Source organism: Peromyscus maniculatus, chromosome 2 (assembly GCF_049852395.1).
Source record: "Peromyscus maniculatus bairdii isolate BWxNUB_F1_BW_parent chromosome 2, HU_Pman_BW_mat_3.1, whole genome shotgun sequence".
Taxonomy (NCBI): domain Eukaryota; kingdom Metazoa; phylum Chordata; class Mammalia; order Rodentia; family Cricetidae; genus Peromyscus; species Peromyscus maniculatus.
The window spans coordinates 150,228,087-150,252,762 of record NC_134853.1 but is presented as its reverse complement, the minus strand read 5'-3'; the positions used below and the strand labels follow the sequence as shown (position 1 = coordinate 150,252,762).

The 24,676-nt window shown below is 51.4% G+C and overlaps 1 protein-coding gene across 7 annotated transcripts in view; it reads left to right on the top strand.

Annotated features, from left to right (window-relative positions):
• Ptpru (protein tyrosine phosphatase receptor type U) overlaps window positions 1–24,676 on the top strand; it is a 76,241-nt gene that overhangs the window by 6,005 nt on the left and 45,560 nt on the right. For all 7 annotated transcript variants that reach the window (XM_015994446.3, XM_006975566.4, XM_015994445.3 and 4 more), the window contains exons 2-7: window positions 9,755–9,886; window positions 12,774–13,045; window positions 13,514–13,595; window positions 13,700–13,815; window positions 14,085–14,259; window positions 14,712–15,005. In XM_015994446.3, coding sequence (XP_015849932.2) covers window positions 9,755–9,886; window positions 12,774–13,045; window positions 13,514–13,595; window positions 13,700–13,815; window positions 14,085–14,259; window positions 14,712–15,005 — 1,071 coding nt within the window. The remainder of the gene's footprint in view (window positions 1–9,754; window positions 9,887–12,773; window positions 13,046–13,513; window positions 13,596–13,699; window positions 13,816–14,084; window positions 14,260–14,711; window positions 15,006–24,676) is intronic.

Below are 24,676 nucleotides of genomic sequence, written 5' to 3'. Positions count from 1 at the left end.
AAGAGTTGAAGGCAGAAGCTAGAGAAAGAATTGAGATGGAATAGTGGGACACAGCCTTGGGGGTACTACAGGTAGGACCTCAGTCAAGGCTAGAGGGACAGGTCTGGGGCTGAGAGTGCAGCTGGGGGGAGGTAGCTGGTGATGGCGATATATGTGAGAATGGGACAGCTGGCAGCGAGGCAGGTGGTGGTGGAGGAATGACTAGGTTGAGGGGTGGCTGGGGGATGCAGATAGGCAGATGAGGGACAGCTGCGGGATATGTGGTGACAACTGAGAGGTGACAGAAGCCTATCTGGAGATGGGCGAGTGTCAACTGAGAGAATGGGATGCATGTTGTTTAGCATGAGCATGTGTGCATGTTTATGCCAGTGTGTAGCGAGTCTTTGTCCCACCAGCCAGCTCTTAAATCACGACACGGAGAGTTATCATTAATTATGAAAGCTTGGCCGATAGCTTAGGCTTGTTTCTGACTGGTTTAAATTAGTTTAAATGAACCCATCTCTTTTAATCTATGTTCTTTTATGTAGCTCAGTTACCTTTACTTTGTAATGCCCCTGCTGCTTGCTCTGCAGCACCTTGGAGATGTCTCCTGGCATCTCCACCTTTCTTCTTCCCAGCATCCTCTGCACCTGGAAATCCTGCCTAGCCATTGGCCATTCAGCCTTTTATTAAACCAATTGGAGTGATACATCTTATACATCTTATACAAATATAAAAAGATTATTTCACAACACGAGTGTGTATCCTTCTTGTCATGTTGTGCATGTGTACAAATGTGTGTTTGCGCCTAGAATGTCATGGATGGGAACATGGGCTCTGAGACCACACCATCTGAATTCTCATTCTATTTTCCACTGTTTCTCACTGTGTGACATCTGGGTGGTAATGATCTCTCTGGTCCTTTGAGTGATTCCACTTGGGAGATGTTATATAGTGCCCAGGATGATGATGTGATGTCTTTTATATTTGGACATGTTTAGTCTAGAACACATCCTGATACATAGTGAGCACCCTGTAAGTGTGAATTATTCTCAAGTGTGTGTGTGTGTATGTGTGTGTGTGTGTTTGCAGGCCTTCCACGTGCTCAGAAAAGTTTGTCCTTGGCTCCTGGTGAAGTCCAGGCCTGGGGAGAGGCGATGTTGGTGGTGGATGGGGGAGGAGTGAGGATCCAGGCTTGTTGGGGCAGGCTCTTCTCCCCCCTCTGCCTCCTGTTCATCCCACATCCCATGCCAGGCTCCTCCCTCTGTCTCTCCTGTCCTGCCCTACCCTGGGCCGGGGGCCAGAGGATGCACTATAATCGTCCAAAAGGTTTTCAGTAGAATCCAAACCCATTGTTTGCCTGCCAGTACTCCAAGGTCCTGGTCAGACAGAATACCTGGATAGTGGCTGAGTTTGGCAGTGCCTGCCCTATGGGTGCCAGTGCCTTCATCCTGTGCCCTTGCAGAGTCACTGGGAGATGCTGGAGGGCGAGAGTGATGGTGGGCAGAAGCCCACAGAGCAATGGAGGCAGGCTCAGCCTCCATCTGACAGCAGTCCAGCCTGGCAGAACTGGAGGTACTGGGTTTTCCGGGAGGCTCAGTGACTCCCCACCAGGGTAGCCTCAAGAGACTTCTACAGTGCTCCCCACAGCACCTTCACGATGAACCTATGCCTGCCTCGCAGTAGACAGAGGCACTGTATCTCAGCCCTGGTCTTCTCATAGGAGTGCAGTCTGGGTTTCCGGACCTGGTGTCCTGTACTGCCCTATGACTCAGCCTGTGCTGTTCTACTGCACGAATGCTGGGCTACGGCGATGTGGGGCTTTTCCAGAGTCTCTGTGTCCTCCATTTTTGCAGCGCCCTGATCACAGCCTCCATCCTACAGCTGTCCTGCCCTGCACTTTCTTGTGGCTCTCTTCCACGGTGTGGCACTTGCTACTCTGCTGGATACCAGGGTTACACTGGGAGGGTGGCTCTTTCTGGGTGTCTGGGTGGAGAACCGTCACACAGCATGACACCCGAGATGGGCGCACGGCTTTCTATAGCCACTCTGCATGTTTACGCTGTACAGCAGTCTGTTGCATCAGATGTGACAACACAACCTGGTCTTTGGGCTCACCAGCTCACGTGGCTGCTCACTGCCAACACACGGCCTACTGCCATTACACTGGATGTTGGCATGTGGTGCACTGCATTTTTGCAGTGGGCATCTGCACTGCCCTGGTCATGTGGACCTTGCTGTTTCGAAGGACAGCTCCTCTGCGCACGGGCATCACGTTTCAGGAACACAGTCTACATCGCCTCATTGTCCCACCTTCTCCACTGTACCTCTCTGGCTATGTCTAGCAGCCCAGCCTCCCCACTGCCCTCACCACAGCTGCCCAGAAGCTGCCTCTGTGGCCTCTCAGCATTTCCCTGAGTGAATTACAGTGGAGGTGTCGGGGTATCCGGCTGTGGATAGCTTTCTGTGGTGAGCGGTGGGAGGGGTCACATCTCTGTGCATCCTCAGTGTAGTGCCTCTCTGCATCATCTTGCACATAACTCGGGCGCTTTTTGCTGGACTTGGGGGCAGCTTGAGTTTTGCATCACCTCTGAGCCGCACAGGACTGCCACCCAGAGAGTCAACCTTGTTATGCATCTGTTCTCTGTAGGGTTGTGTTGCGTGACTTTTCCTGGGGAGATGCAAACAAACGCGTATTCACGCCACAGACCAAAGAAACAATTCCACCCATGTCTAGCTTGGTGCATCGAGGAGTTTAATGGGGTTCCTTGCAGAAACACCGGTACCTCGAAAGGCAGCTGCATTGAGGAAAAGCCCACCCCAGCATGAGGAATTTCTCCTGAAAGCCTCATCCCTGGCAGCTTGCAGAGAGTCTTCTCTCTCCAGGAGCTGTTACTGCTTATATAACCTCAGAGCAGGTCTCGGGAATCCTGTAACTTCCCAAGCTTCTGGAGCCTGTTAAGTTGCGTGACTGTCTCCTCTCTTCTCCCTCCAAAAGGAGGTGTTTCCATTGAGAGGAAATGGCTTCCTGCCAGGTTGTGCGCGCTCCGCTGAGCTTCCAGACCCAGAACCCTTGGAACCAAATCCATCGTTCCACGGGGCATCATCATGGTGCTTCAGTTTTGTGCCACCTCACACCCATCCCTGGAGTCTGCACATACCCTACTCCTGAGGACCACATTCAGTTTCTGTTCAGGGTTAGGTTGCCATCCCTGGTGCTTAGTTCTGTACGGTGTTCCTTCCTTTCCTTCCTGCATCATCCTCTGTGACATCCCTTATGCCTGGGCTGGGCAGACTGTGGTGATGTTTTGGGTATGATCTAACAAATAAAGCTTGCTTGAAGATCAGAGGGCAAAGCCAGCCACTAGGGGCCAGGCAGTGGTGCCACACACCTTTAATAACTCGGCATCTCATGCCTTTGCTCCCAGTACTTGGGAGACACACACACCTTTAATTCCAACACTAGAGAGTTGAGACAGGAAGTGATATGGCTGGGCAGAGAAAAGGAAAATAAGGCAGGAGGAGACAGGAGCTCAGTCCTTTAAGGCTGAGGAGTTGGTGAGGTGAGAGGTGGCTGTGGCTTGCTCTTTTGTCTCTCTGATTTTCAACTGTTACCCCTGATATCCGGCTCTGGGTTTTTATTAAGACTAATTAGGATTCATGCTACAGCAGACCCTTTCTGCGAGGAGGCTCGTGTTCTGTACCAGGTCCTATGCTGGTGTCTGGAGCAGAAGGAAGGCTGGAGCCTCCCACCTTCCCCTCTGCCACACCCCCCATCTGGTGTATATATATACCCAAGATGTGGTATATATATACCACGTATACGCAAGATGATTGTGGTTCCCCGCTGCACAGCCCTGACCGGCTCTTCCATGCCTAGTGGATGTCAGTGCTGTGTGCTTTGCAGCCTTGCCCAGGATTGTGGGAGTCTGTCCATTGTGCTATGTCTTCAGCACACCCCATCACGGCAGCACACGGCCCTCCCTCTCCCTGGAGCCTGTGCACACCTGCGCTGTTCTAGCCTGCACTGTCTTTATGTGGCTGTGGTGCAGGGCATGTGCCCTGCCGAGGATCTGTGTTCTGCCCGCTGTACTTCCACACAGTGAGACCCTGCTTCATAGTCTTTTTTTTTTTTTTTTTAACGGATATATGGTATTCAGCCCCGGAGTGCCAATAGAGCAGCCCTCTCGTCGACTCTAGAATTCATAGTCAGTGTTGGCCTTAGAGATGGGAAAGGGTCTGCTGTGAGTTCCTCAGCTGCAGCTGGCTTCCTCTCATACTCGGGGGAGATGGCAGGATGTTGGCATTGCTAGGCTCTCTGTTGCCTCCTTAGGTGGTTCCAGCTTTCTCAGCCTGTGGCCAGCCCTGGGTGGTCTCCCTGGTTGCTGAACTCTGTGTGGTTAGATGGGTATTCTACTGCCAGCCCTACTGTGCTTCTTATCAGTTACTCAGGGCTCTGGTGGTCAGGTCTGGGATTCCTGACCTCAGCTTGGATATGTTAGCCTAGGGCTAGGCCGTAGTCACATCATTGGCTTAGTGCAGCTAAGGTCGAGGTTAGACCAGCTAGGATCTTGGTGTTAATAAGTCTGGGCACAGTTGACCATCTGCTATATACAAGGCTTGGGGATGGGGTTCAAAGGCATCAGAGCTAGCCCCTGACTTCAGGAAGGGAGGAGGTGAGAGCTAAGCAGGCCTGAGTAGGGCTAGAGTGTCCAGGGTTGAGTTCAGTAGCTTAGAAGAGGGAGGGTCGGTGACCAGGCTGGCGTTGTTGCTGGGGCTGTCTATGGAGTCCCTAGGCTATGGTTGGGTTGGGCCTGGCAGGGTGAGGTTCCAGACTGAATTTGCCATCTGTCTAGAGAAGTTTTGTTTCTTCTGGGGCTACCCTTGGGAACTGGACGTTTTGTTGACAAAACAGAGAGAAAGAGAATCTCATTGCAAACAAGCTCTGTTTACGCAGGGTCTTCGGAAAACACAGGGCTGCAGGTGCAGTAAGCCCAGAGCACAGGCCTTGTCTGTCCTGGCTAGAGGAGGACAGGCTTGTGCATCACACACACACACACACACACACACACGCACGCACGCACGCACGCACGCACGCACGCACGCACGCACGCACACCCCTCTTCCTGCCCTGTACAAAGATCCACCTCCCCTAAGCTCATGCCCACTGCAGAATGCGCCTGTGTGTTTCTGCTCATAGGCATGTTCCATGAACCAACTTCACAGTATTTCCGAGAGCCCCACGCTGTTCCATGAACCAACTTCACAGTATTTCTGAGAGCCCCACGCTGGTAGACACTGGTGCCCTCCTATGCACACCTTCCCCTGAGGACACCTACAGTTATTGTTCTTATTGTTATTACTATTACTATTGGTTTATTTGAGATAGGGTCTCATGTAGCCCAGGCTGGCCCAGAAACTCATTTATGTACCCGAGGATGACCCCAAACTCCCAATCCTCATGCCTATTCTTCCATCTCTCAAGTACTGGCATCGGAGGAGTGAGCGACCACACTTGGCCTTTGTAAACTCACACAAATGAAATCAGGGTCGTAACCCCTGCTTCCATTTCACAGTTGAGGAGCTGAACTGGGCCTGGCCTAGAGACCCAGGGCTGGGGCTGGCCCGAGATCAGTGAGAGGGGGTCATGCTGTCTAAGAGGTCACCCTGGTTGGCATAGTTAGTTTGAGAGGTCCTCCTGACTGTAGTCAGAGAAGGCAAGTCACATGCCCCAAGTCATGAAGGGACCCCGCCACACAGCTGGACTAAGATGCAGATTCCCTCTTCTGTAGTTGAGTGTTTTTGTACCAGTGGTCCTGTCAGGCCCACAGCTAGGTAAACACACACACACACACACACACACACACACACACACACACACACACACACACACACGGGGTAGAGAGAGAGGCAGGGAGAGGGAGACCCCTGGGGGGACCCCTCCCAGGCCCCTTCAGAGGTTGCTGGTCCCTGACATCATTAGGCCCAGAGCATGCCTGCCGGATGTGGATAAGCCATCCCCCTTCTTCCCAAATTGTGGTTGACGGTTGCTCAGGCAACCGCCCGGCCAGATTGGGGAGATTAGCAAAGGAATGTTGCTGGGCCAGTTGGAGCTGAGGCTGGGGGAGCACTGGGGTCCTGCATTGATTCAACCCATCCTCTCTGAGAGCTCTCTACGGAGATGAGGTACCCAAAGAAGGATCTCGTCTTCGCTCACTGTCCCCAGCCTAACTTTTAGAATTGGGGAAAGAGAATGTGTGTGTGTGTGTGTGTGTGTGTGTGTTTGTGCCCGTGCCCATGCACATGCATGTACACACTCTCTTGACTGGAGTGTGTGCTGTTTGTATCTAGGATGAGACTTCTGGTCTCCTTTCTTGCCAATCTGACACCAGGCTCCAGACCATTTGGTAGCCTGGTCTCTAGTCCCTGCCTGACCCTGTTGCATTCTGGAAAAGACACCTGCTTGGACCATCAGAATCCAGGCATTCTCTGCTCCAACACCTCCTATGGCTCCCCAGATAAAAATAATGAGGTTCCACTCCTTACCCTGGCATCCAAGGCTTTTTAAGAACTGGCCTCAGCCTCCAGCTTCCCATCATGTCAGCCAGCCTGGGCTCCTCCCTGTGCAGGGGACAAACCCAGGTACCGTCCTTCCTCCCTTCCCGCCTGTGGGTCTAGGCTCAGCTCAGATGTAGCTTCCATGTGCCGACACCCCTTTTCTTTTCTTTATGGGCCCTTTCCCCACCTCATAACCTTGGCCCTTCTTAGCTTTTATTTCTTTACCTTTGCTCAGGTGGGAAGCCTCCCCTCCCTAGAGCAAGAAAGAATTCCTTTTCCTTCCCAGCCCCCCTCCCCATGTTGGGGATCAATCCCAGGGCCTCACACATGCTAGGCAAAGCTCCTCTATCAATGAAGTCTGCCCCGTGCCCTTAATCATTCTTATGTCTCTCATAGTGGCCATCACTGGTCATCCTGCACTGCATTGTCTTGGGAGACATGCCTTGTGTGTGAAACCAGATGGGGTCTCATTTTGTCTGTGTCTACTCTCCTTGGATAGAGACGGGAGGTTTAATTTGTGTCTTCTGCACATTGCTTCTGTGTGGCCCCTGCTCGTCTCTGAGCATCACACACTAGCCATCTGTAAGATAAGAATAACAAACGCTACTTTCTAAATGCGAGTTCCTCGTGCACGTTGGTCATGGTGGTAACTGGCGCCCCCTTGTGGTGGTGCTGTAGCCCTAGCCGGAGGAACTAACTGGCTGTTCCTATCTTTGGGAAAGCAGGGGAGGAGGTGAGACCTGTTCTCTGAGAGATGGGAGTTGAACGGGCCCTGGTTTAGAGATCCAGGGCTGGGCTGACTAGAGATTTGTGTGACTGGTCACACCTGGCTAAGAGGTCACCCCGGATGGGGTCAGTCATCCTGACTGTGGTTCCATAGAGAGGGCAGGAGTCAGCGAACCTGGTGGCTATTTGATTGACATTTTAAAGGGAGTGTCATATGGATAAGACTGGGGCCACTCTGGCCAGGCACAGTCAACAGGCTAAGGTGTGGGCCTGGGAGGGTCAGTCACCTGGCAGAATCATGTAATTGTGGTCTGAGTAGAGACCCCAGTCTGACTGGTAGTCTGAGGTCAGTAAGCTCTGGGTGGGTGGGGTGGGAGCGCTGTCTGGTCATGTGCCTGGCTCAGGACTGATGGAAAGAAACCGCAGGGCTGGCTACCTCAGGCCTGCCAGGGCACTGGCGGAGATGCCTGGGGCAGACACTTTGCCTTTGTATAGGAATCAGAAGGGCCTGACTCCAGTCTAGGGTCTAAGTCATGCTTTTTCCTACAGTGCCCCAGTGGTTGGCTGGGACCCTCAAGGACAGGAAGTAAGTGCTCCCCTCCTCCAGGAAGAACACTCACTGGCCACCATTTCTTTTTGTTGTGCATGCACGGTGGGCCTTTTTCAAGGGGGAAGCTGGGGCCCTTCCGACACAGATGACATTAAAACTCACTTACCTCATGCCTCAGGGCACAGCGCTGACTGGAGTTTTTCTTTTTTTTTTTTTTTTTTTTTTTTTTTTTTTTTGTGATATATATTTTTTATTTTACAATACCATTCAGTTCTACATATCAGCCATGGGTTCCCCTATTCTCCCCCCTCCCACCCCCTCCCCTTACCCCCAGCCCACCCTCCATTCCCATCTCCTCCAGGACAAGTCCTCCCCCGAGGACTGTGATCGACTTGGTAGACTCAGTCCAGGGAGGTCCCTGACTGGAGTTTTTCAAACAAAGCCACAGAAAAGCACCATGAGTTGTTTCCTGCACAGATTTCCCCGCACCGATCTGCTTGGTGCAGACTCTCACACATCTCATTCTTTCTCATTCTCTGGTGGGGTTCAAGGAATGAGAGACCCCCAAACTGACAAGCCCAGTCATGCCTGGCTCTGCCTGTGTGTTTTTGTGTGCCGATTTACAGGGCCGGTGGAAACATGCAAATGGGTGAGACACAGAGGGAGGCCAGTCATTGCCTGCCCTGTAAATGCCACTCACCTGCTGGCTTCTTGTCTGTCCTGTCCTCCTTTCTTGAGACCTAGAGGAAACTCATTCTGCCCCTCCTCATATGTCTGGGGAGTGTGGGCTTTGGATGGGCATGGATTCAAATCCGGTTTCTTTTCCTCGTACAGGAACCAATGGCATGCCTAAGCTGGGGTTTCCTGAGTGCTCACATGCGTTGATTTTTGTAAATTTTCAACAATCCCATGTGTGGGTGGGGAAACTGAGGCTCAAAAAGAGGAAGCAACTTGCCCAAAGTTGCTAGGGATGGCAAATGGCAAAGTCAAGATACAATCCCAAGTCTGTCCCAAGTCTCCAGCGTCCACCACTGAGCTACTGTGCTGTACCATGGGCAAATACCTTTGTTTCTCAGAGCCTTGGTCACCTCATCTGTCAAATGGGTCTGACAGGCAAACAGGACAGGCCTGGCCTGATTTCCTGCCAGTTCTGTCAACACTGTTCAGTTTGCTGGGGCTGCAGATCCTATCTATGGCTGGGGAGTGGGTGCAAGGCCCAGCTCAAATCCCTTCCTGAACCAGGCGGCTTGGGTTTATTTGGTACCAACTCCAGGCGCTGATGAACCAGCTGAGGTACAATGGACCTCACTACCAACTGAGGGGTTCACACGCCTCTCAGGTCCCTCCTTCACTTCTCTGTCATCCAGATTATTAATCTTGGTCTCTGGTCACCAGAATTAATACAGTCACATATGTGTTCAGTCCACACAGGACCACATGCTGTCATATTCCCGGGGACAGAGATCTAAGTTGATTGACTTTGGGCAGTGGCCGAATCCCCTTGGTGTCTCTCAGGTTATCACCTGACATAGGAGATGGCATTCTGCATTTGGTGCTTAGCATCTTGCTATGCTGGGCTCCATTTCCCAGCCAGTAAACAGGATGAATCTAGTGCTGATCTTGTAGGTTGATTTCTACAATGATAATGACGGCTGGTTTTATTAAGGAGGGTCTTGTTGGATGATCGAGCTGTTGGGGATCCTGGGATGAGGTGGGGGAATGGGCAGTGGAAAGTCTTGGTGTTGGTAAGGGACGGTGAGGGGAGGGTGTTGGGGTGGAGGAGGGGAAGAACTTTGTTAGTTGGAGGGAGCCATGAGAAGGAGGGGAGAGCGTGGCCTGCACGGGAGGAGGGGACAGTGGGGGGAACCTGAAGGGCTCCATTGGAGTCCTCCTGGTCAGTGGCCTTGCCTGGGCTCAGCTAATCAGGCCCTGCCCTCACAGCTGGCTGCACCTTCGAGGAGCCGAGTGACCCAGTCGTGCCCTGTGAGTACAGCCAGGCTCAGTACGATGACTTCCAGTGGGAACAAGTGCGGATCCACCCTGGCACCCGGGCCCCTGCGGACCTGCCCCACGGTGAGCCTGCCCTCCATCACCATTATTTTTCTCCTCCCAGGCCTTCCCTAGTTTCCCCTCAGGGTCTCCTGCTCTTTCTGGGACTTGAAGACACTGAGGAGAAGTGAAATGGGGTCTCTGCCCTCTTCTTGGGAGTCCTGGGCCCTTCCCAAATTCAGCCTTACTCTGTCCCTACTTCCACACCAGGCATTCTGGGTAACTTGATTACTAGACTGGGTATCAGGAGGCTAGATGTAGATTCTGGTATTGGTCTCCTAATCAGACGATAGCCTTGAGAACATTCATTCCAGAATCATATAGACATGGGTTCAAATCCCGGGCCCATCATCCAGCCAGCTCTGAGCCGTTGTTGTCTTGACCGTGACGTGGGAGGCCAGTAGCCCATATCACAGGGCACAGAGGTGGCACCCAGCGGGTCAGTTGTATAATTGGTACTGTTGAGGCTATTGGAGGGCCTGGCAATTAGCAGCCATCCTCACTGGGTGCAGAATCAACTGAGAATTAAGAGTAAACGCGAAGCTAGGGCAGGAGGGTCAGAAGTTTGAGGTCAGCCTGGGCTCCTCGGTGAGATACTGCCCTCAAAATAAAACTGGAAGGAAAGAAAAAAGAACAGGGAATTCAAGAGGGAGCTCAGAGGTGAAGAGCACTGACTGCTCTTTCAGAGGACCCGAGTTCAATTCCCAGCACCACATGGCAGCTCACCACCAGCTCCAGTTCCAGGGGATCCAATGCCTTCTGATGACCTCTTCAGGAAATTGCACATAATGTGGTACACGGACATGTAGGCAAACACCCAGACACATAAAATTTAAAAAAAAATCTTTTTAGCTGGGCATAGTGGCACACTCTTTAATCCCAGCATTTGGGAGGCAGAGGCAGGTAAATCTTTTTAAAAGGAAAAAAGAGAAGGGTTAGAGAGACAGAGGCCAAATGAGCCACTTCGTTACTGATGGGCCTGTGTGGCAGGACAGATTGTGAGGGAACCTCAGGACAGCCAGCCAGACTCTCCCTCCCCTGTGTCCTGTTATAGAGGTGGCCCAGGGCCTTGGCTATTTAGCTCACAGCATGACCAAGATGGCGTCTGCTGGCAAGAGCAGGTCAGGGAAGTGGCAGCTTAGAGGTGGGCCTTAGGTGAGAGGTCTCTCAGGGCCTGGCTGGTTGGTTGGCTGGGCTCTGGAAGTGGACTCTGCTTCTGTCATGGCCCTCTCGCCCAGTCTGGTCATTGCCCGTCTGTGTCATTCTGGGCATGCTCAGTCTGTCTCTTCAGGGTCTTTGGTCCTTGTCTATGTCTGCTCTAGAGGTATCACTGTTTAGCTTGTTTGAGAGACATATATAAAGGTACCCACCCTGCAGGGGCTCTGCATGACCTCTGTGCAACCTCTGTGCACCCTAGACCCAGCTGTTCAACCCAGGTTTTAATAGGTACTCAGGTATAAGTAGATATAAAAGTTTTAACTTAAGGGTGGCGCACGCCTTTAATCCCAGCACTCAGGAGGCAGAGGCAGGCGGATCTCTGAGTTCGAGGCCAACTTGGTCTACAAAGCAAATTCCAGGACAGCCATAGCGGTTACACAGAGAAACCCTGTCTTTAAATCACCCCTCTTGCCCTCTCTGCCCCCCCAAAAAAGAGTTCTGGCTTAGATTCATGTTTTCCGGACCTGCCCACTTTGTGTCTCGCTCTTCCTTGGTGATCTAGGTCTGGGAGGAGGGGTGAGCTTGGTATACAGTCAGCCTAGGGGAAGTACAGGTGGATGGAGACGAAACAAGGGAAATTATTCCTAGAGGAGAGCAGGAGGGAGAAAAGAGAGCCATGGGGATGGAGGAGTGCATGATGGGGGGGGGGTGAGGAGTGGGGGGTGGAGGGAGTGGTGGCTGGGAACAGAGGAAGAGGAGGCAAGAAGGGGTCACATTAGACGAGGAAGCCACCTTAGAGGAGAGGAGACTCCACAGGAGCTGGCTAGGAAGTGTCTGGCTAGGATGTGCCCCTTCTAGGGTTCCAGTGGCGATAGGGACCCGGAAGTTCATTCCCTACCCCTGCAGGACCTAGGTAGGCAGCAGCCGCCTTCACAGGGCTCCAGGCTCACGGAGATGAATGAGGTCCCTCGAGCTGAGTTCCCCAGGAGCACTCCTGAGCAGGCTCAGAATGTGCTGTCAACCAAGCCTGGGAGGAGGAGGCAGAGCTGTGCGAGGGTGGCTTTGGGTCTCTCCTTGGCAGCTGCACCCTCCTCCCAGTACCCCAAGGGAAGCCACAGCCCCCAGCCAGGTCCTGAGGCGTTCCCCACCACCTCCATAACAGGTCGAGGATCTTCAGGTTGGGCCCTGGGGTGTTTGTGTTGGAATCTGGTGAGGGCGGGAAAGGAAGTTAATCCTTCCATCAGTCTGCCCTGCATAGTCATCAAGCTTGGGCTCAGAGCCTGTCTGAGGACACAGCCAAGGCCCGAGGCACGGCAGGCTGGTAGCAAGATTGTCTCAGACTTTATGAATTGATCAGAGCCAGAGGGAAGTACCCAGCACAGGGAAGTGTCTGAGGCTTTGGAAGCGTTGACCTCAAGGGACCCGCCCTCTGCCAGGCTCCCAGGAGAAGCATGACCTAATCCTTATCTCCCAGGACAGCACCGAGCTGGGGGCACTGGTGACCCGTGGATGGTGAGGGGCCATAGGGGCTTTGACAAGGTTGAGGTTGTATTTTCTACTGTCTTAGCCCTCTCCTTTGGGAAGCAGACTCTGGGGAGGGAAGAGATCTACCCCGTGTGACCAGAGCTCCGATCAGAATTCAAAACTCCGATCCCGAACCCTCGATTCCTGGTGGGTCCTTCATTTCTGTCCCTTCTCAGTGTGATCTTGGTCTCCTCTAAGGTCTCCTTGCCTCTTCCTTTTCTCTCTCCAGGTGCCTACTTGATGGTCAATGCTTCCCAGCATGCTCCAGGCCAGAGGGCTCACATCGTGTTCCAGACCCTGAGTGAGAATGACACCCACTGTGTGCAGTTCAGCTACTTCCTGTACAGCCGGGATGGGCACAGCCCGGGCACCCTGGGCGTCTATGTGCGTGTGAATGGGGGCCCCCTGGGCAGCGCTGTGTGGAACATGACTGGATCCCACGGCCGGCAGTGGCACCAGGCCGAGCTGGCTGTCAGCACCTTCTGGCCCAATGAGTATCAGGTGGGCTGGATTTTTAGTCAATGGTCAGTTTGGGTTTGGACGTAAGTGCAGGGGCAGGTCATCCTGAGGTCAGACTAGGTCGGAATGAATACCCGACGAGCATCAGTTACCTGACCAACATCAGCAACCAGGGTTCTATGTTTGGAGTTAGTCTGGGGTCAGTGTGGGTAGAGTTTCAGGGGTCATTGTTAATAGGGGGGCCGGCATTGCAGGTGAGTTGGAGCAGTACCCAACTGGAGATTCTGACCAGAAGGATTCTACTGCTTTGCGGGATTGTCTGGGTTGGAATGATCTTCTAGCCTTGACCTTGCCTTTGCTATCTCTGCCCACACCCCTGCACCAGCTGGCTTGGTGGTGAGGGTCTGTGTCAGCCGGGTTGGCATCTGTTGAGGTAGAGGAGGGTGGGGTTGGGGCCCGGGCTGGGCTGGAGGTCTGTCACTCTGACAGTTGGCTTCCCACTTCCCCCAGGTGCTGTTTGAGGCCCTCATCTCCCCAGACCACAAGGGCTACATAGGCTTAGATGACATCTTGCTCTTCAGCTACCCCTGTGGTGAGTCCCAGTCCGCTCGGACACAAGGATGAGGGTAGCCTTGGCTCCTGCCTGCAGGGCATGCAGGCCCAGCTCATGCTGGGGCTCTGCCTGTTTTCCCACAGCGAAGGCCCCTCACTTCTCCCGCCTCGGAGATGTGGAGGTCAATGCGGGCCAGAATGCATCCTTCCAATGCATGGCAGCAGGCAGAGCCGCAGAGGCAGAGCGCTTCCTTCTCCAGGTGAGGGCGTCCCGGGTAGACTTGGCCCAGGAAGGTGGCAGAGGGCAGGGCATTTCTCCTAGGCTTGGTTCCCCTTTGGGGTTCTGAGTCACGCCCCAACATCTATACACTGTGTCTTGCCAGGCTGCGCTTCTGCCCTGTTTGGATTCCCCTTCACCCCAGGGTGGAGGGCAGTTCCTGCATCCTCAAAAGCCCCCGGGTCAGTAGGGACTCACGTATGCTGCCAGGCTGGAAGGCTCCCTGACTCTCCCATCCCTCTTTCTCTTCAGCGGCAGAGTGGGGTGTTGGTGCCTGCGGCCGGGGTGCGGCATATCAGCCACCGCCGCTTCCTGGCCACTTTCCCGCTGGCCTCCGTAGGCCGAGCAGAGCAGGATCTGTACCGCTGTGTGTCTCAGGCCCCACGCGGGGCTGGTGTCTCCAACTTCGCAGAGCTCATCGTCAAAGGTCAGCGGAATGGCCTTGAAGAAGGCTGTGGCCGCGGGGGTAGGACAGGGTGAAATCCGCAGGGCTGTGCCTGAAAGTAGCTCCTTAGAGGTGGGGGTCCCAGAACAGGTTTAGTTGAGGGTTTGGTAGCAGTTTGAGTGGCCTGGGAGGACAGGGAGGGTCTCGTGATGGGAGCAGAATGGGGTGTAGAGTTAGACTCTGGCTGTGACTTGAACTGATGGACCTGTGAAGGGAACAGCGTCACTGAGGGAGGGGCTGGTCTTGTCGGAGGAGGGCACAAGGAATGAGGCTCTGTCTAGTTGCGCTTTTCAGGTACTAACCCAGCGAGTGTGCTGGGGTCCCCCAGGTCTGGGCTTGGGAGTTCGGAGTCGAGTCAGTGTGGCTGAGCTATGGGAGTTCTGGGGCCAGGTGGTGGCATCAGTAGGCTCCTCCTCTTCTGCATGTCCTCGCAGAGCCTCCCACCCCCATCGCGCCCCCACAGCTGCTGCGTGCAGGCCCCACCTACCTCATCATCCAGCTCAACACGAACTCCATCATTGGCGACGGGCCGATCGTGCGCAAGGAGATCGAGTACCGCATGGCACGGGGCCCGTGGGCCGAGGTGCACGCGGTCAACCTGCAGACCTACAAGCTGTGGCATCTTGACCCAGACACCGAGTATGAGATCAGTGTGCTGCTCACGCGCCCGGGGGACGGAGGCACGGGTCGCCCGGGACCACCGCTGCTCAGCCGGACCAAGTGTGCAGGTGGGTTGTTCCCCGTTCCACGGAGGCAGCAAAGTCTCCTGATACACATGCATTTGTCAGGAACTCTGGAGGCTAGTCTTTCAGCCTGGAGGCAACTTCTCCATCGCTTGTTTCCAAACACGAAATAAAACCAACAAAGGAGACAAAGAAAAACCGAAACGAAACCAAAACAAAAAGGCAAACCAAGGAAACAAATCAGAAAGCTTAGCAAACAGAGGTGCTGTTGTCATACTCATTTCACACATGAGGTGACTGAGGCAGAGATGTTAGGTGACGGGGCAAAGAACACACAGCTAGTCAGTGGCAGAGATGGGGGCCAGAATTCCTATTCTGTCTTTTTTTTTTTTTTTTTTTTGGTTTTTCGAGACAGGATTTCTCTGTATAGCTTTGTTGCACCTTTCCTGGAACTCACTCTGTAACCCAGGCTGGCCTCAAACTCACGGAGTTCCACCTGCCTCTGCCTCCCAAGTGCTGGGATTAAAGATGTGGGCTACCACTGCCTGGCTCTATTCTGTCTTCTTAAACAGTGTCAATTAAAAATTGTGTGTGGTGGATTAGTGTCTGGATTCCCTGGGCCTGGCATTAAGCCTGGAGTCAGCTCTTCTTGTTTAGGAGGGTGAAGTAGTAGTTGCTAAGGACCCAAGATGCACCTGCAGTTGCAGCAGACTAATCAGAAGAGAGATGGATGGAGAGCGGGGTTCTCTGGGTTCTCTGTGATGTCAGGGTGCTGTTGATTTTGGAATTTTCTTAGTGACAAATGTAAATTGTCAATGTAGATCCATGTGCTCTGGTAAGAAAAGACAGGGTCCTCTATCACGTTTTTCTCAATAGTTACATTTTGTGCAGCTGTGGTTTTACAATAGAGGTTGACATCTGGGGCTGGCATATGATGGTTCAGTAGGTAAAGGTGCTTGCTGCCAAGCCTGGTGACCTGGAGATTCACATGATGGGAGGAGAGAACCTACTCTCATAAGATGTCCTCTGACCTCCGTAAGCGGGCCGTGGTCTGCTTGTGCCCCACCCACCATGTACACCTGCAAAATAAATAAATACAATGTAACAAAAATGTTTAACAAGCTGGGCAGTGATGGCACACGCCTTTAATCCCAGCACCTGGGAGGCAGAGCCAGGCAGATCTCTGTGAGTTCGAGGCCAGCCTGGTCTATAGAGCGAGATTCAGGACAGGCACCAAAGCTACACAGAGAAACCCTGTCTCGAAACCACCCCCCAAAAAAAATGTTTAATAAAAAAATTGATGTCCATAGAGTCCACAGATGTCATAACAGAGCCCCCCCCCCAGTTTCCTGTGTTTGTGTGCCTCTGTATGTGTGTTCAGTTCTGTGTAATTTAACACCTGTGTAGGTTTGTGTATTCAACCCTGAGCAGCCAGTATCCCTACAGACGATTCACATTGCTGTTTTATAACTGCATCCATTTCTCTCTTCCTCCATCCCCCCACTTAGTAACCAGAGATCTGTCTTTCATTTCTAGAATTTTGTAATCTCCAGAATGACATCATGTAGTATATAACCTTTTTGGAACTGCTTTTTTTGGATTTTTTTTCTGGTAACAGATTTATTGCAATATGATCTGCATTCATACATATACAGTTTAGAGGCTTTCAGTATCTCTGGAGTTGAACAGCTATTGATATGATTGATTTTGGAACGTGTCATCCCCCTAAGTGGGACCCTTACACCATTTCACAGTCACCCAATCCTAAAGCCCTAAGCAAACATGAATCTACTTTCCCTCTGTCTCGATTTACTCTGTAGATGTTTTCTATTATAGAACCATGGATGATGGTTTGTAGTCTTCTACGGTGACTTCTTTATTTGGCCTTATTCCTTCTGTAGCGAGTTGTGGTTACTGTATCCCCTTTCGTTGTGTTGTGTAACTCTGTTTCTTTTGTCCACTCACCAGGGGACAGATTCCTGGGTTGTTTATGGTTTTTTGACCATTAGGAACAATATTTCATACAAGTTTTAAGAATATTTATTTTGTTTTCAAGTGTGTGTGTGTGTGTGTGTGTGTGTGTGTGTGTGTGTGTGGTATGTGTACTTATGTGTGAAGGAGGCCAGGAGAGGGTGTCAGTTTCCCCTTGGAGCTGGAGTTACAGGGTTGTGAATCACAGGTTGCTGGGGACGGAACCCCAGGACCCCTACAAGAGCAGCAATTGCTCTTAGCAGCTGAGCCCTCCTTCCAGCCCCTCCCTCCCGTCATGGTCTTAATTTGCATTTCCTTAATGTCTAGTGTCGTTGAACATCTTTCCACACATGACCGCCACTGCCTGTGCTCTTCACTGGATTGCCTGTTCATATCATTGCTAATTTCTTAGTAGAATTACTTATTTTCCCCTGTTGAGTTTTGAGACTTCTTTTTGCATTCTAGATACTAGATGTATCTAGAACACATTATTAATGTATCAATGGATGTATAATCTGTAGGTATTTCTCCCAGTAGGGATCATTGTCTTTGTATAGATTGAGAGCCAATGTTTTAGATTTTGATGAAGTCCTATTTCTCAAATTGCCCAGTGCTTTTGGTATAAACAAAGTGCAACTTCCAAGTACCCCGCAGCTGCTTCCCAAATTACCACACAGAGGCTTATATTAATTATAAATGCTCGGCCAGTAGCTCAGGCTTATTACTAACTAGTTCTTACACTTAAATTAACCCACAATTCTTATTTATGTTTAGCCACGTGGCTTGGTACCTTTTCTCAGAATAGCATTCTCATCTTGCTTCCTCAGTGTCTGGCTGGCAACTCCTGATTCTGCCCTTCCTCTTCCCAGCATTCTAAATTTATTTACTTATGTATATTTACTTATGTGTATGTGTAGGCATGTGCTTGCCACAGTGTATGTGTGGAATTTGGAGGATAACTTATTGGGGTCTGTTCTCTCCTTCCACCATGTGGGTCCTGGGGATCAAACTCAGGTCCTCAGGTTTGACAGCAAGTGTGTTTTTTTTTTTTAACCTACTGAGCCATCTTGACAGCCTGCAATTCATATTCTTAAGTGTTATTAAAAGCTGATTTGTGGGCCATCTAAAATCTAGTTTAATACCAGACTTTGGGAGAGAGATACTTGGGTGGTGGGTCAGTGTCCCCATGGTGATTGCCTTCTAGCTGATGGTCTGGATTGGGTGATGTACCCACTGAGAGCTTCAGTCAGTCTTCTTGTTTTATAAGTGGAAACAATACTAATCTCTACTCTAGGGGGTAGCGTGAAGATTGAGGCAATGGATGTTTATTGAGTGTCTATTATGTGCCAGGTAATGCCACAGTTTCTAGGGATACATGGCTGCACCCCAGACAGAGGCCATCATTGTTTGAATCTTCTTAAGACTCTGCAGGGAGCTCATGTCCTGGCAGAAGGAGGCAGATGATAAATAAGTAAACAAGTGGAATATATAGTCTGTCAGATGGTGATAAGTGTGTGAGGAGGAATAAATCAGGGCGGGGGATGGGGAGGGGCGGAGGGTTGTTATTTATAAAAAGCTGAAGGACTGTCTTACTGAGATGGTGGCATTTGAGCAGAGTCATGCAGGAGGTGAGGGGGAGCTAGGTGGCGTGCTGTAGGGGAACAGCAAGGGAAGGAGCAGTCCAGTCAGGCAGACTATTGAGTGCAAAGGCCTGGAGGCAGGAACAGGGAGGAGACCTGTGAGAGGATGTCTAAGCAGAGCTGGGAATGTCAGATTCAGAGGCGAGTGAGCTGAGGGCTGGGGGAGTGGTGGCAGGGGCCTGGAGAGCAGGAGTGAGCATGGGCGACTGGTGTTCAGAAGGTCTGCTCTGGATATTTCGTGGAGAGGTGACTGTAGGAGGGGACGCTGGCTAGTTTTTATCAACTGGACACAAACATTGAGGAAGAGGGGTCCTCCGTGGAGGGAACGCCTATATCAGATTGTCCTGTGAGCATGACCGTGTGGCATCTTCTTGATTAATGATTGATATGGGAGGGCCCAGCCCACTGTGGGTGGCAGCCTTTAGGCAGGTGGTCTTAGGTTTTATCAGAAAGCAGACTGAGCAAGCCATGAGAGAGCACCAGCAAGCAGTGTTCCTCCATGGTCTCTGCTTCAGTTCCTGCCTTGAGCTCCTGCCCTGGCTTCCCCGAATGATGGACCATGATGTGGAAGTGTAAGCCAAATAAATGTTTTTCTTCCCCAAGCCGCTTTTGGTCTTGGCGTTTATCACAGCCAACAGAGAGCTGAACTCTGACAGAGGGCAAAGGTTCCTGAAGGAGCCCCATGGGGAGGCTCTCGAAGCTATTGCAGCCAGTGATGGTAGCCAGAAGCTGAGTAGAAGTGACCACGATGGCCGTGATGACAAGTTGCTCAGTCCGGTTGGTTCTGGAGTCAGTAGCATCTGCTGATAGATCTGCTAGGGGGGCGAGGAAGAAAGAAATAGAGAAACACCAGGATGCTCCAAGGTGTTTTGCTTGAGCAACTGGACGGATGGGGCTGTCATACTGCAAAGGAGCCCACAGCAGCAGAGTTGGGGGGGGGAGCTGACCTGGGGGGTGTCATTGATCAGGAGCTGTACATCAGACACAATGACTTTGAGACGCCATTAAACGTGCCGGTGGCACTCACCACCAGGAAGCTGGATGGATGAGCAAAGGACTGAGGGAAGGGTGCAGGCTGCTGGTATGAATCTGAAAGTTGCCCTTACGGAGATGGTGTCGGTGGCATTTGAAGCGATGTGGCAGGATCACATATGTCATGTTAGTGTTCTCAACAGGGGTTATTTCCTTTCCTAGGAGACAACTGGCTGCTGCTGGTGGGTGCTGCTGGCATTAAGAGGTAGAGGCCAGGGACAGCCAAACTCCTTGCAGTGCAGGGACAGTGTCCAGTGACAAGTAATTATCTCGTCCAAAATGTCAATAGTGTTGAGGGTGAAAACCCCGTTTAGGTTTTTGGGGAATGTAAATGAGGAGATGGACACGTGAAGCTGATCCTTGGGGTCCTGCAGTATTTGGGGTTAATCCGGGCAATTGTAGGGAGAGCATTCCATGCATGTAACGTACTGTGCCTGGCACACCACAGGCACTCCATAAGTGAGTGACAGCTGTCATCATTATGGTGTTCTTCAAGGCATTTTTGATTTGCCACTTAGAAGGAAAGAAATCAGAGCTTGAGGCACAGGGAAATCTCTACCGCGCTCTCCCGAGAGTGGAACCCAGACAGGGAAGGGATTCGCTTGGAATCAGACAGTGGGTCAAGAGCCCAGGTGGTGGGGCTGGGGAAACAGTCCAGTCAATAAAGTACATGATGTTAACTACAGAAAAGGGTGACTGCTTTATTGGATCAGCCAAGGGCCTTAACTTTTCTGTGGGATGAAGTTTGAGTCATTTAGAGGAGCTGGGGAGGGGACTGTGTGTGTGTGCGTGTGTGCGTGCGTGCGTGCGTGTGTGTGTGTGTGTGTGTGTGTGTGTGTGTGTATGTGTGTGTACATATACATATACATAGCTAGCTACCAGGAAGTTACAACTATTTTATGTGGTTTACTGGGAGCAGAGTGGGTTGTTTTTGATACTTGGGCATATAGTTTCTGCAGGTGGACCTGAATGGTCAGGCTGGGGTTAAGCCATTCTTCATGACTAGGAGCTATTGTCCCTTACAGCCTGACTCGATTCCTCATGATGTGAGGCTATTACCTAACAGTCATAACTTTTGATCATTCCCATTTTACAGGTGAATAAACTAAGGCTTAGAGATCCAGCCACTTGACCAAATCTGCGCTGTGAGTCACAGCAGAGCCAGAGCCAGAGCTGGTTTCTTAGTTACTTTCCTGTCTCTGTGATAAAATACCCCGAGACTTGAAGATGGGTTTACTTTGGCTTAAAGTCTGAGTGTACAGTCAGTCATGATGTAGAAGTGAAGACCACGGGAGCTTGAAGCAGCTGGTCACATTGTAGGCACAGCCAAGGAGAACAGAATCCCGGATGCGGGTCCCCCTTTGCTCCCTTTTTCTTCAGTCTGGGATCCAACTCTCGGGATAGTGCCACCCAGACACGTTAAGGTGGTTCTTCCCACCTCAATGAACCTCATCAGGAAAATCCCTCACAGGCACGGCCAGAGACTCACGTCCCAGGTGATCCTAGAACCTGTCAGATTGCGCATCAGCATTGACCACGGCAGCTGACGCGTCTTGATTTCCAGTGACTGATGATGACAGCAGCAGCTGTCATGGTCGCTGCCTCGGGCCCAGTGCCCGCTAGTGTCAGATACAGATAAACAGTTTTCCTTAGGCTAGCCAGGGTGGGGATGGGGCAGGGGCCAGGTGGGTAGACTCCACACAAAGACCTCCTCCCGCCCCTCCTAATCACAGGCTCCTCTTTGTTGATACCACAGCCCCAGAGCCTGGCCTGGGGTTGTTTAGCTCTTGGGCAGCTGTGTTGTCAGCCTCTGCAGGCCCACAATTCCCTCCACTCTATTATTTACTGTAAAAACAATAATATTGCACCAGAAAAAGGCTTAAAAAAAAAAAAAACAAAAAACCCAAAAGCCTCTGAATCACACCATCCCAGCTCAGCAGCTGCCTCAATTTTTCTGTCTTGTTCCAGTGTCTGCCCATATGTCTTCAGCGCACATTTTCACAGGCTTGTCATTGGGATGGGGCTGATGCTCAGGATCCTGCTTCGTTTGCTCGGTGCCGGTCCATGGGCGACACTGTTTTATAATTATGTTATTGCCTGCAGACATCTACCCCGGATTTCTGGGCTGTTTGTTTCTGCATCCTTCTTATTATAATGCTACATCGAAAAATTAAATGCTTGCAGTTCTTTTTATTCTCTTGAGTTGCGTTCTTTAGAGTGAAACTGTCAGGGGTGATCAGAGGGAGGGCTCTGACGTGTTATTGCTTTGCGGCAGCATGCTCGCACTAATCGCTGCAGAAAGTCTCACTTTGGTGCACACGTTTCTTTATTGATTCCTATTGGCTGGGCACTCTGGTGTACCACGTCCCATGTGACGTTATGTTTCCTTTCTTCTTGTTTGTTTTGAGGCATGATCTCATATAGCCCTAGCTCACCCCCAGCTCACTATGTAGCCGAGGATAACCTTGAAGTCTTGATCCTCCAGCTTCTACCTCCTGAGTGCTGGGATCACAGGCGTGTGTGCCTGGCTTATATTTGATCTTTAAAGGAGGTGGTTTTGTTGTTGTTTATTTGTTTTTAGGACAGAGTCTCATGTACCTCAGGCTGGCCTTGAACTAGCTTGGTAGTTGAAGATGACCTAGAACTTCAGATCCTCTGACCCCTACCCATCCAGGGCTGGGATAATTCACAGTTTTAGTAGGCATCATTTCCTCCATTGACATCAGTAATTCAGAAGGGTTAAGGAAATTTCTTGGAGTGGCAGAGCTACCGAGGAGTGGGTGCAGGGTATGAACTTAGATGCCCTTTGTCTAAAGCTCCTTCCATGAGCTAGAAGCAGTAGGCATTATAGTGCTTGTTGGCACTATTAAAATCAGCCCATTCTGGGTTAATTTAATAGAAGTTACATGTGCTCTCCTGCTTTCCTGTGTCCCCTATGCTCTGGTCTCTGTGGGATTCACCTGGCTAGGGTTTCATGGTCCCTGAGCTCTGTCTTGCCAGTGTGCTTTGGCAGCTGAAGGGAGCACCTTGGTGGCAGATGGCTCTTGGAGGCAGAGAGACTTGTGGATTCACACCCTTCAACCAGTGTGTGTTGGTCTTAGTAACATGGTGTTTGAACCCCTGGATCTGCCCAGGACAGAAGAGAAGAGGGAACTGAGCCTTTCATGGCCCCTCAGCCTGTGGAGGTGGACCTGGGTCACCCAGCTGCTAGAGAGGGAGATGCCCACCCAAGCTGGTGTTTACTCTCCATGGCCGGGGCTGCTGTCTTGAATCCTGAGAGGTGCTTTTGAGTAGCCTGAGTGGGTTGCTAGTGCTTGGGAATCTGGAGAGTTCATATAAAAATTCTGAATTTCTGGCTCTTTTGAAAGCTAGGAGAGCCTGGAAATTCTGAGCCTGGAGTCCTCCATAGGAAGACTGCTCATCAGGAGCCAGGCTTATGCAGCTGCTGGCCGTGGGACCTCTTCAGTCTTATTCACTCAAGTCTGAAGTTTCCATATAGCCAATTTACCTTGAACTTGCCCTGTCCTTGTCCAAATCTCTCGGGAGGGCAAGAAAGCAAGTGCCTGAAGAATGGGAAGGAAGGTGGGCTGGTATTCCAGGCCCAGGGTGGTGTGTGGGCAGAGCTGGTCTGAGAACCACTCTCACAAGGGAAAAGAAAGCGATGTCCTGTCTCCTGTAGACACCCTGGCTCAGTGCACACAGAACAGGCGGAGCTGGGGAACGGGAATTAAATCAGGCTTCTGAGCACGATGGCATGTGAGCAGACACAGTGTTATGTCCCACGCACACAAGAATGATGGGTCAAACCAAGCCCACCTGAACCCCTGGGGGCTTCTCTGTGGCCTAGCATGGTGAGAAGCTCCATGTGTGGCGACTGGCCCAGCAGCAGGCGTCCTTCTTGGGTGACAGTGAGTGGCGGCAGCACAGTCTGTCATGTCCATGGGAGGTGGGACTTGGGGAGAAGGGAGAGGGCAAGAGATAGACCTTGTTAGTAGGTGCTGAAATCTGAACTCTCTCTCTGAGGGCCCCATAAGGGACTGAAGACTTGCCTCTTGCCCGGCCTAGGAAAGAAATGAAAGCTGGGTGGGAACAGGAAGTTGCTGTGATCCGCCCTAGGCTGACAATTGTCACGCCTTCACTCCTGTGTTGGGAGAATGTGAACTGATATTTCCAGATGTATTTATGTATTTATTTATTTTTTTGGTTTTTCGAGACAGGGTTTCTCTGTGTAGCTTTGCGCCTTTCCTGGAACGCACTTGGTAGCCCAGGCTGGCCTCGAACTCACAAAGATCCACCTGCCTCTGCCTCCCGAGTGCTGGGATTAAAGCCGTGCGCCGCTGCCGCCGCCGCCGCCGCCCAGCTGTATTTTTTTTTTTTTTATTTTTATAAGGGGGCTGCTGAGTAAATTTGTCACGGACAATGACCACAGAGTCCTCCTTAATCTCATTAAGGGGCTAAATAGCAGTGTTTTCTCAGCCTCTAACAAAAGGGATGGGACATTTTGCAGGAAGGCACTTCCAGAACTTCCAAGGTGTGGATTCGATGTCCCAGAATCAGGGTGTGAGGGATAAAGGATCCTTGGAAGTATCTTGGCTCCCTCTTGGAGGCTTGATTAAGATCACAGACTGGTCAAGGCAGACACAGAGATGTGGGCTAAATCCTCTCTCTGGAAGTTGTGTGTGTGTGTGTGTGCACATGTACTATAGTACACGTATGGAGGTCTGCGTCCCAGGGACCATACTTAGGTCATTAGGCCCACCTTGCATTTCTGAGACAGGACCTTGCCCTGGCCTAAAACTCACTAGACAAACTTGGCTGCCTGGCCATTGGGTCCTGGGATCTGTCCACTTCTGCCTCCTAGGTGCTGGGATTACAAGCTCCCATTGCCACATCCATTTTTATGTGGACTCTGGGATTGAACTCAGGTTCCTCACCCTTGCAAAGCAAGCATTTTTACCTACCAGCTATCTCTCCAGGCCCCACTTTCTCTAGTTACAAAATGGGGCCATCCTTTGGGCCAATGGAGGCATTAAGAGACTGCAGCACAGCTCGCCTCTTCCTCCTGTTGGAGCA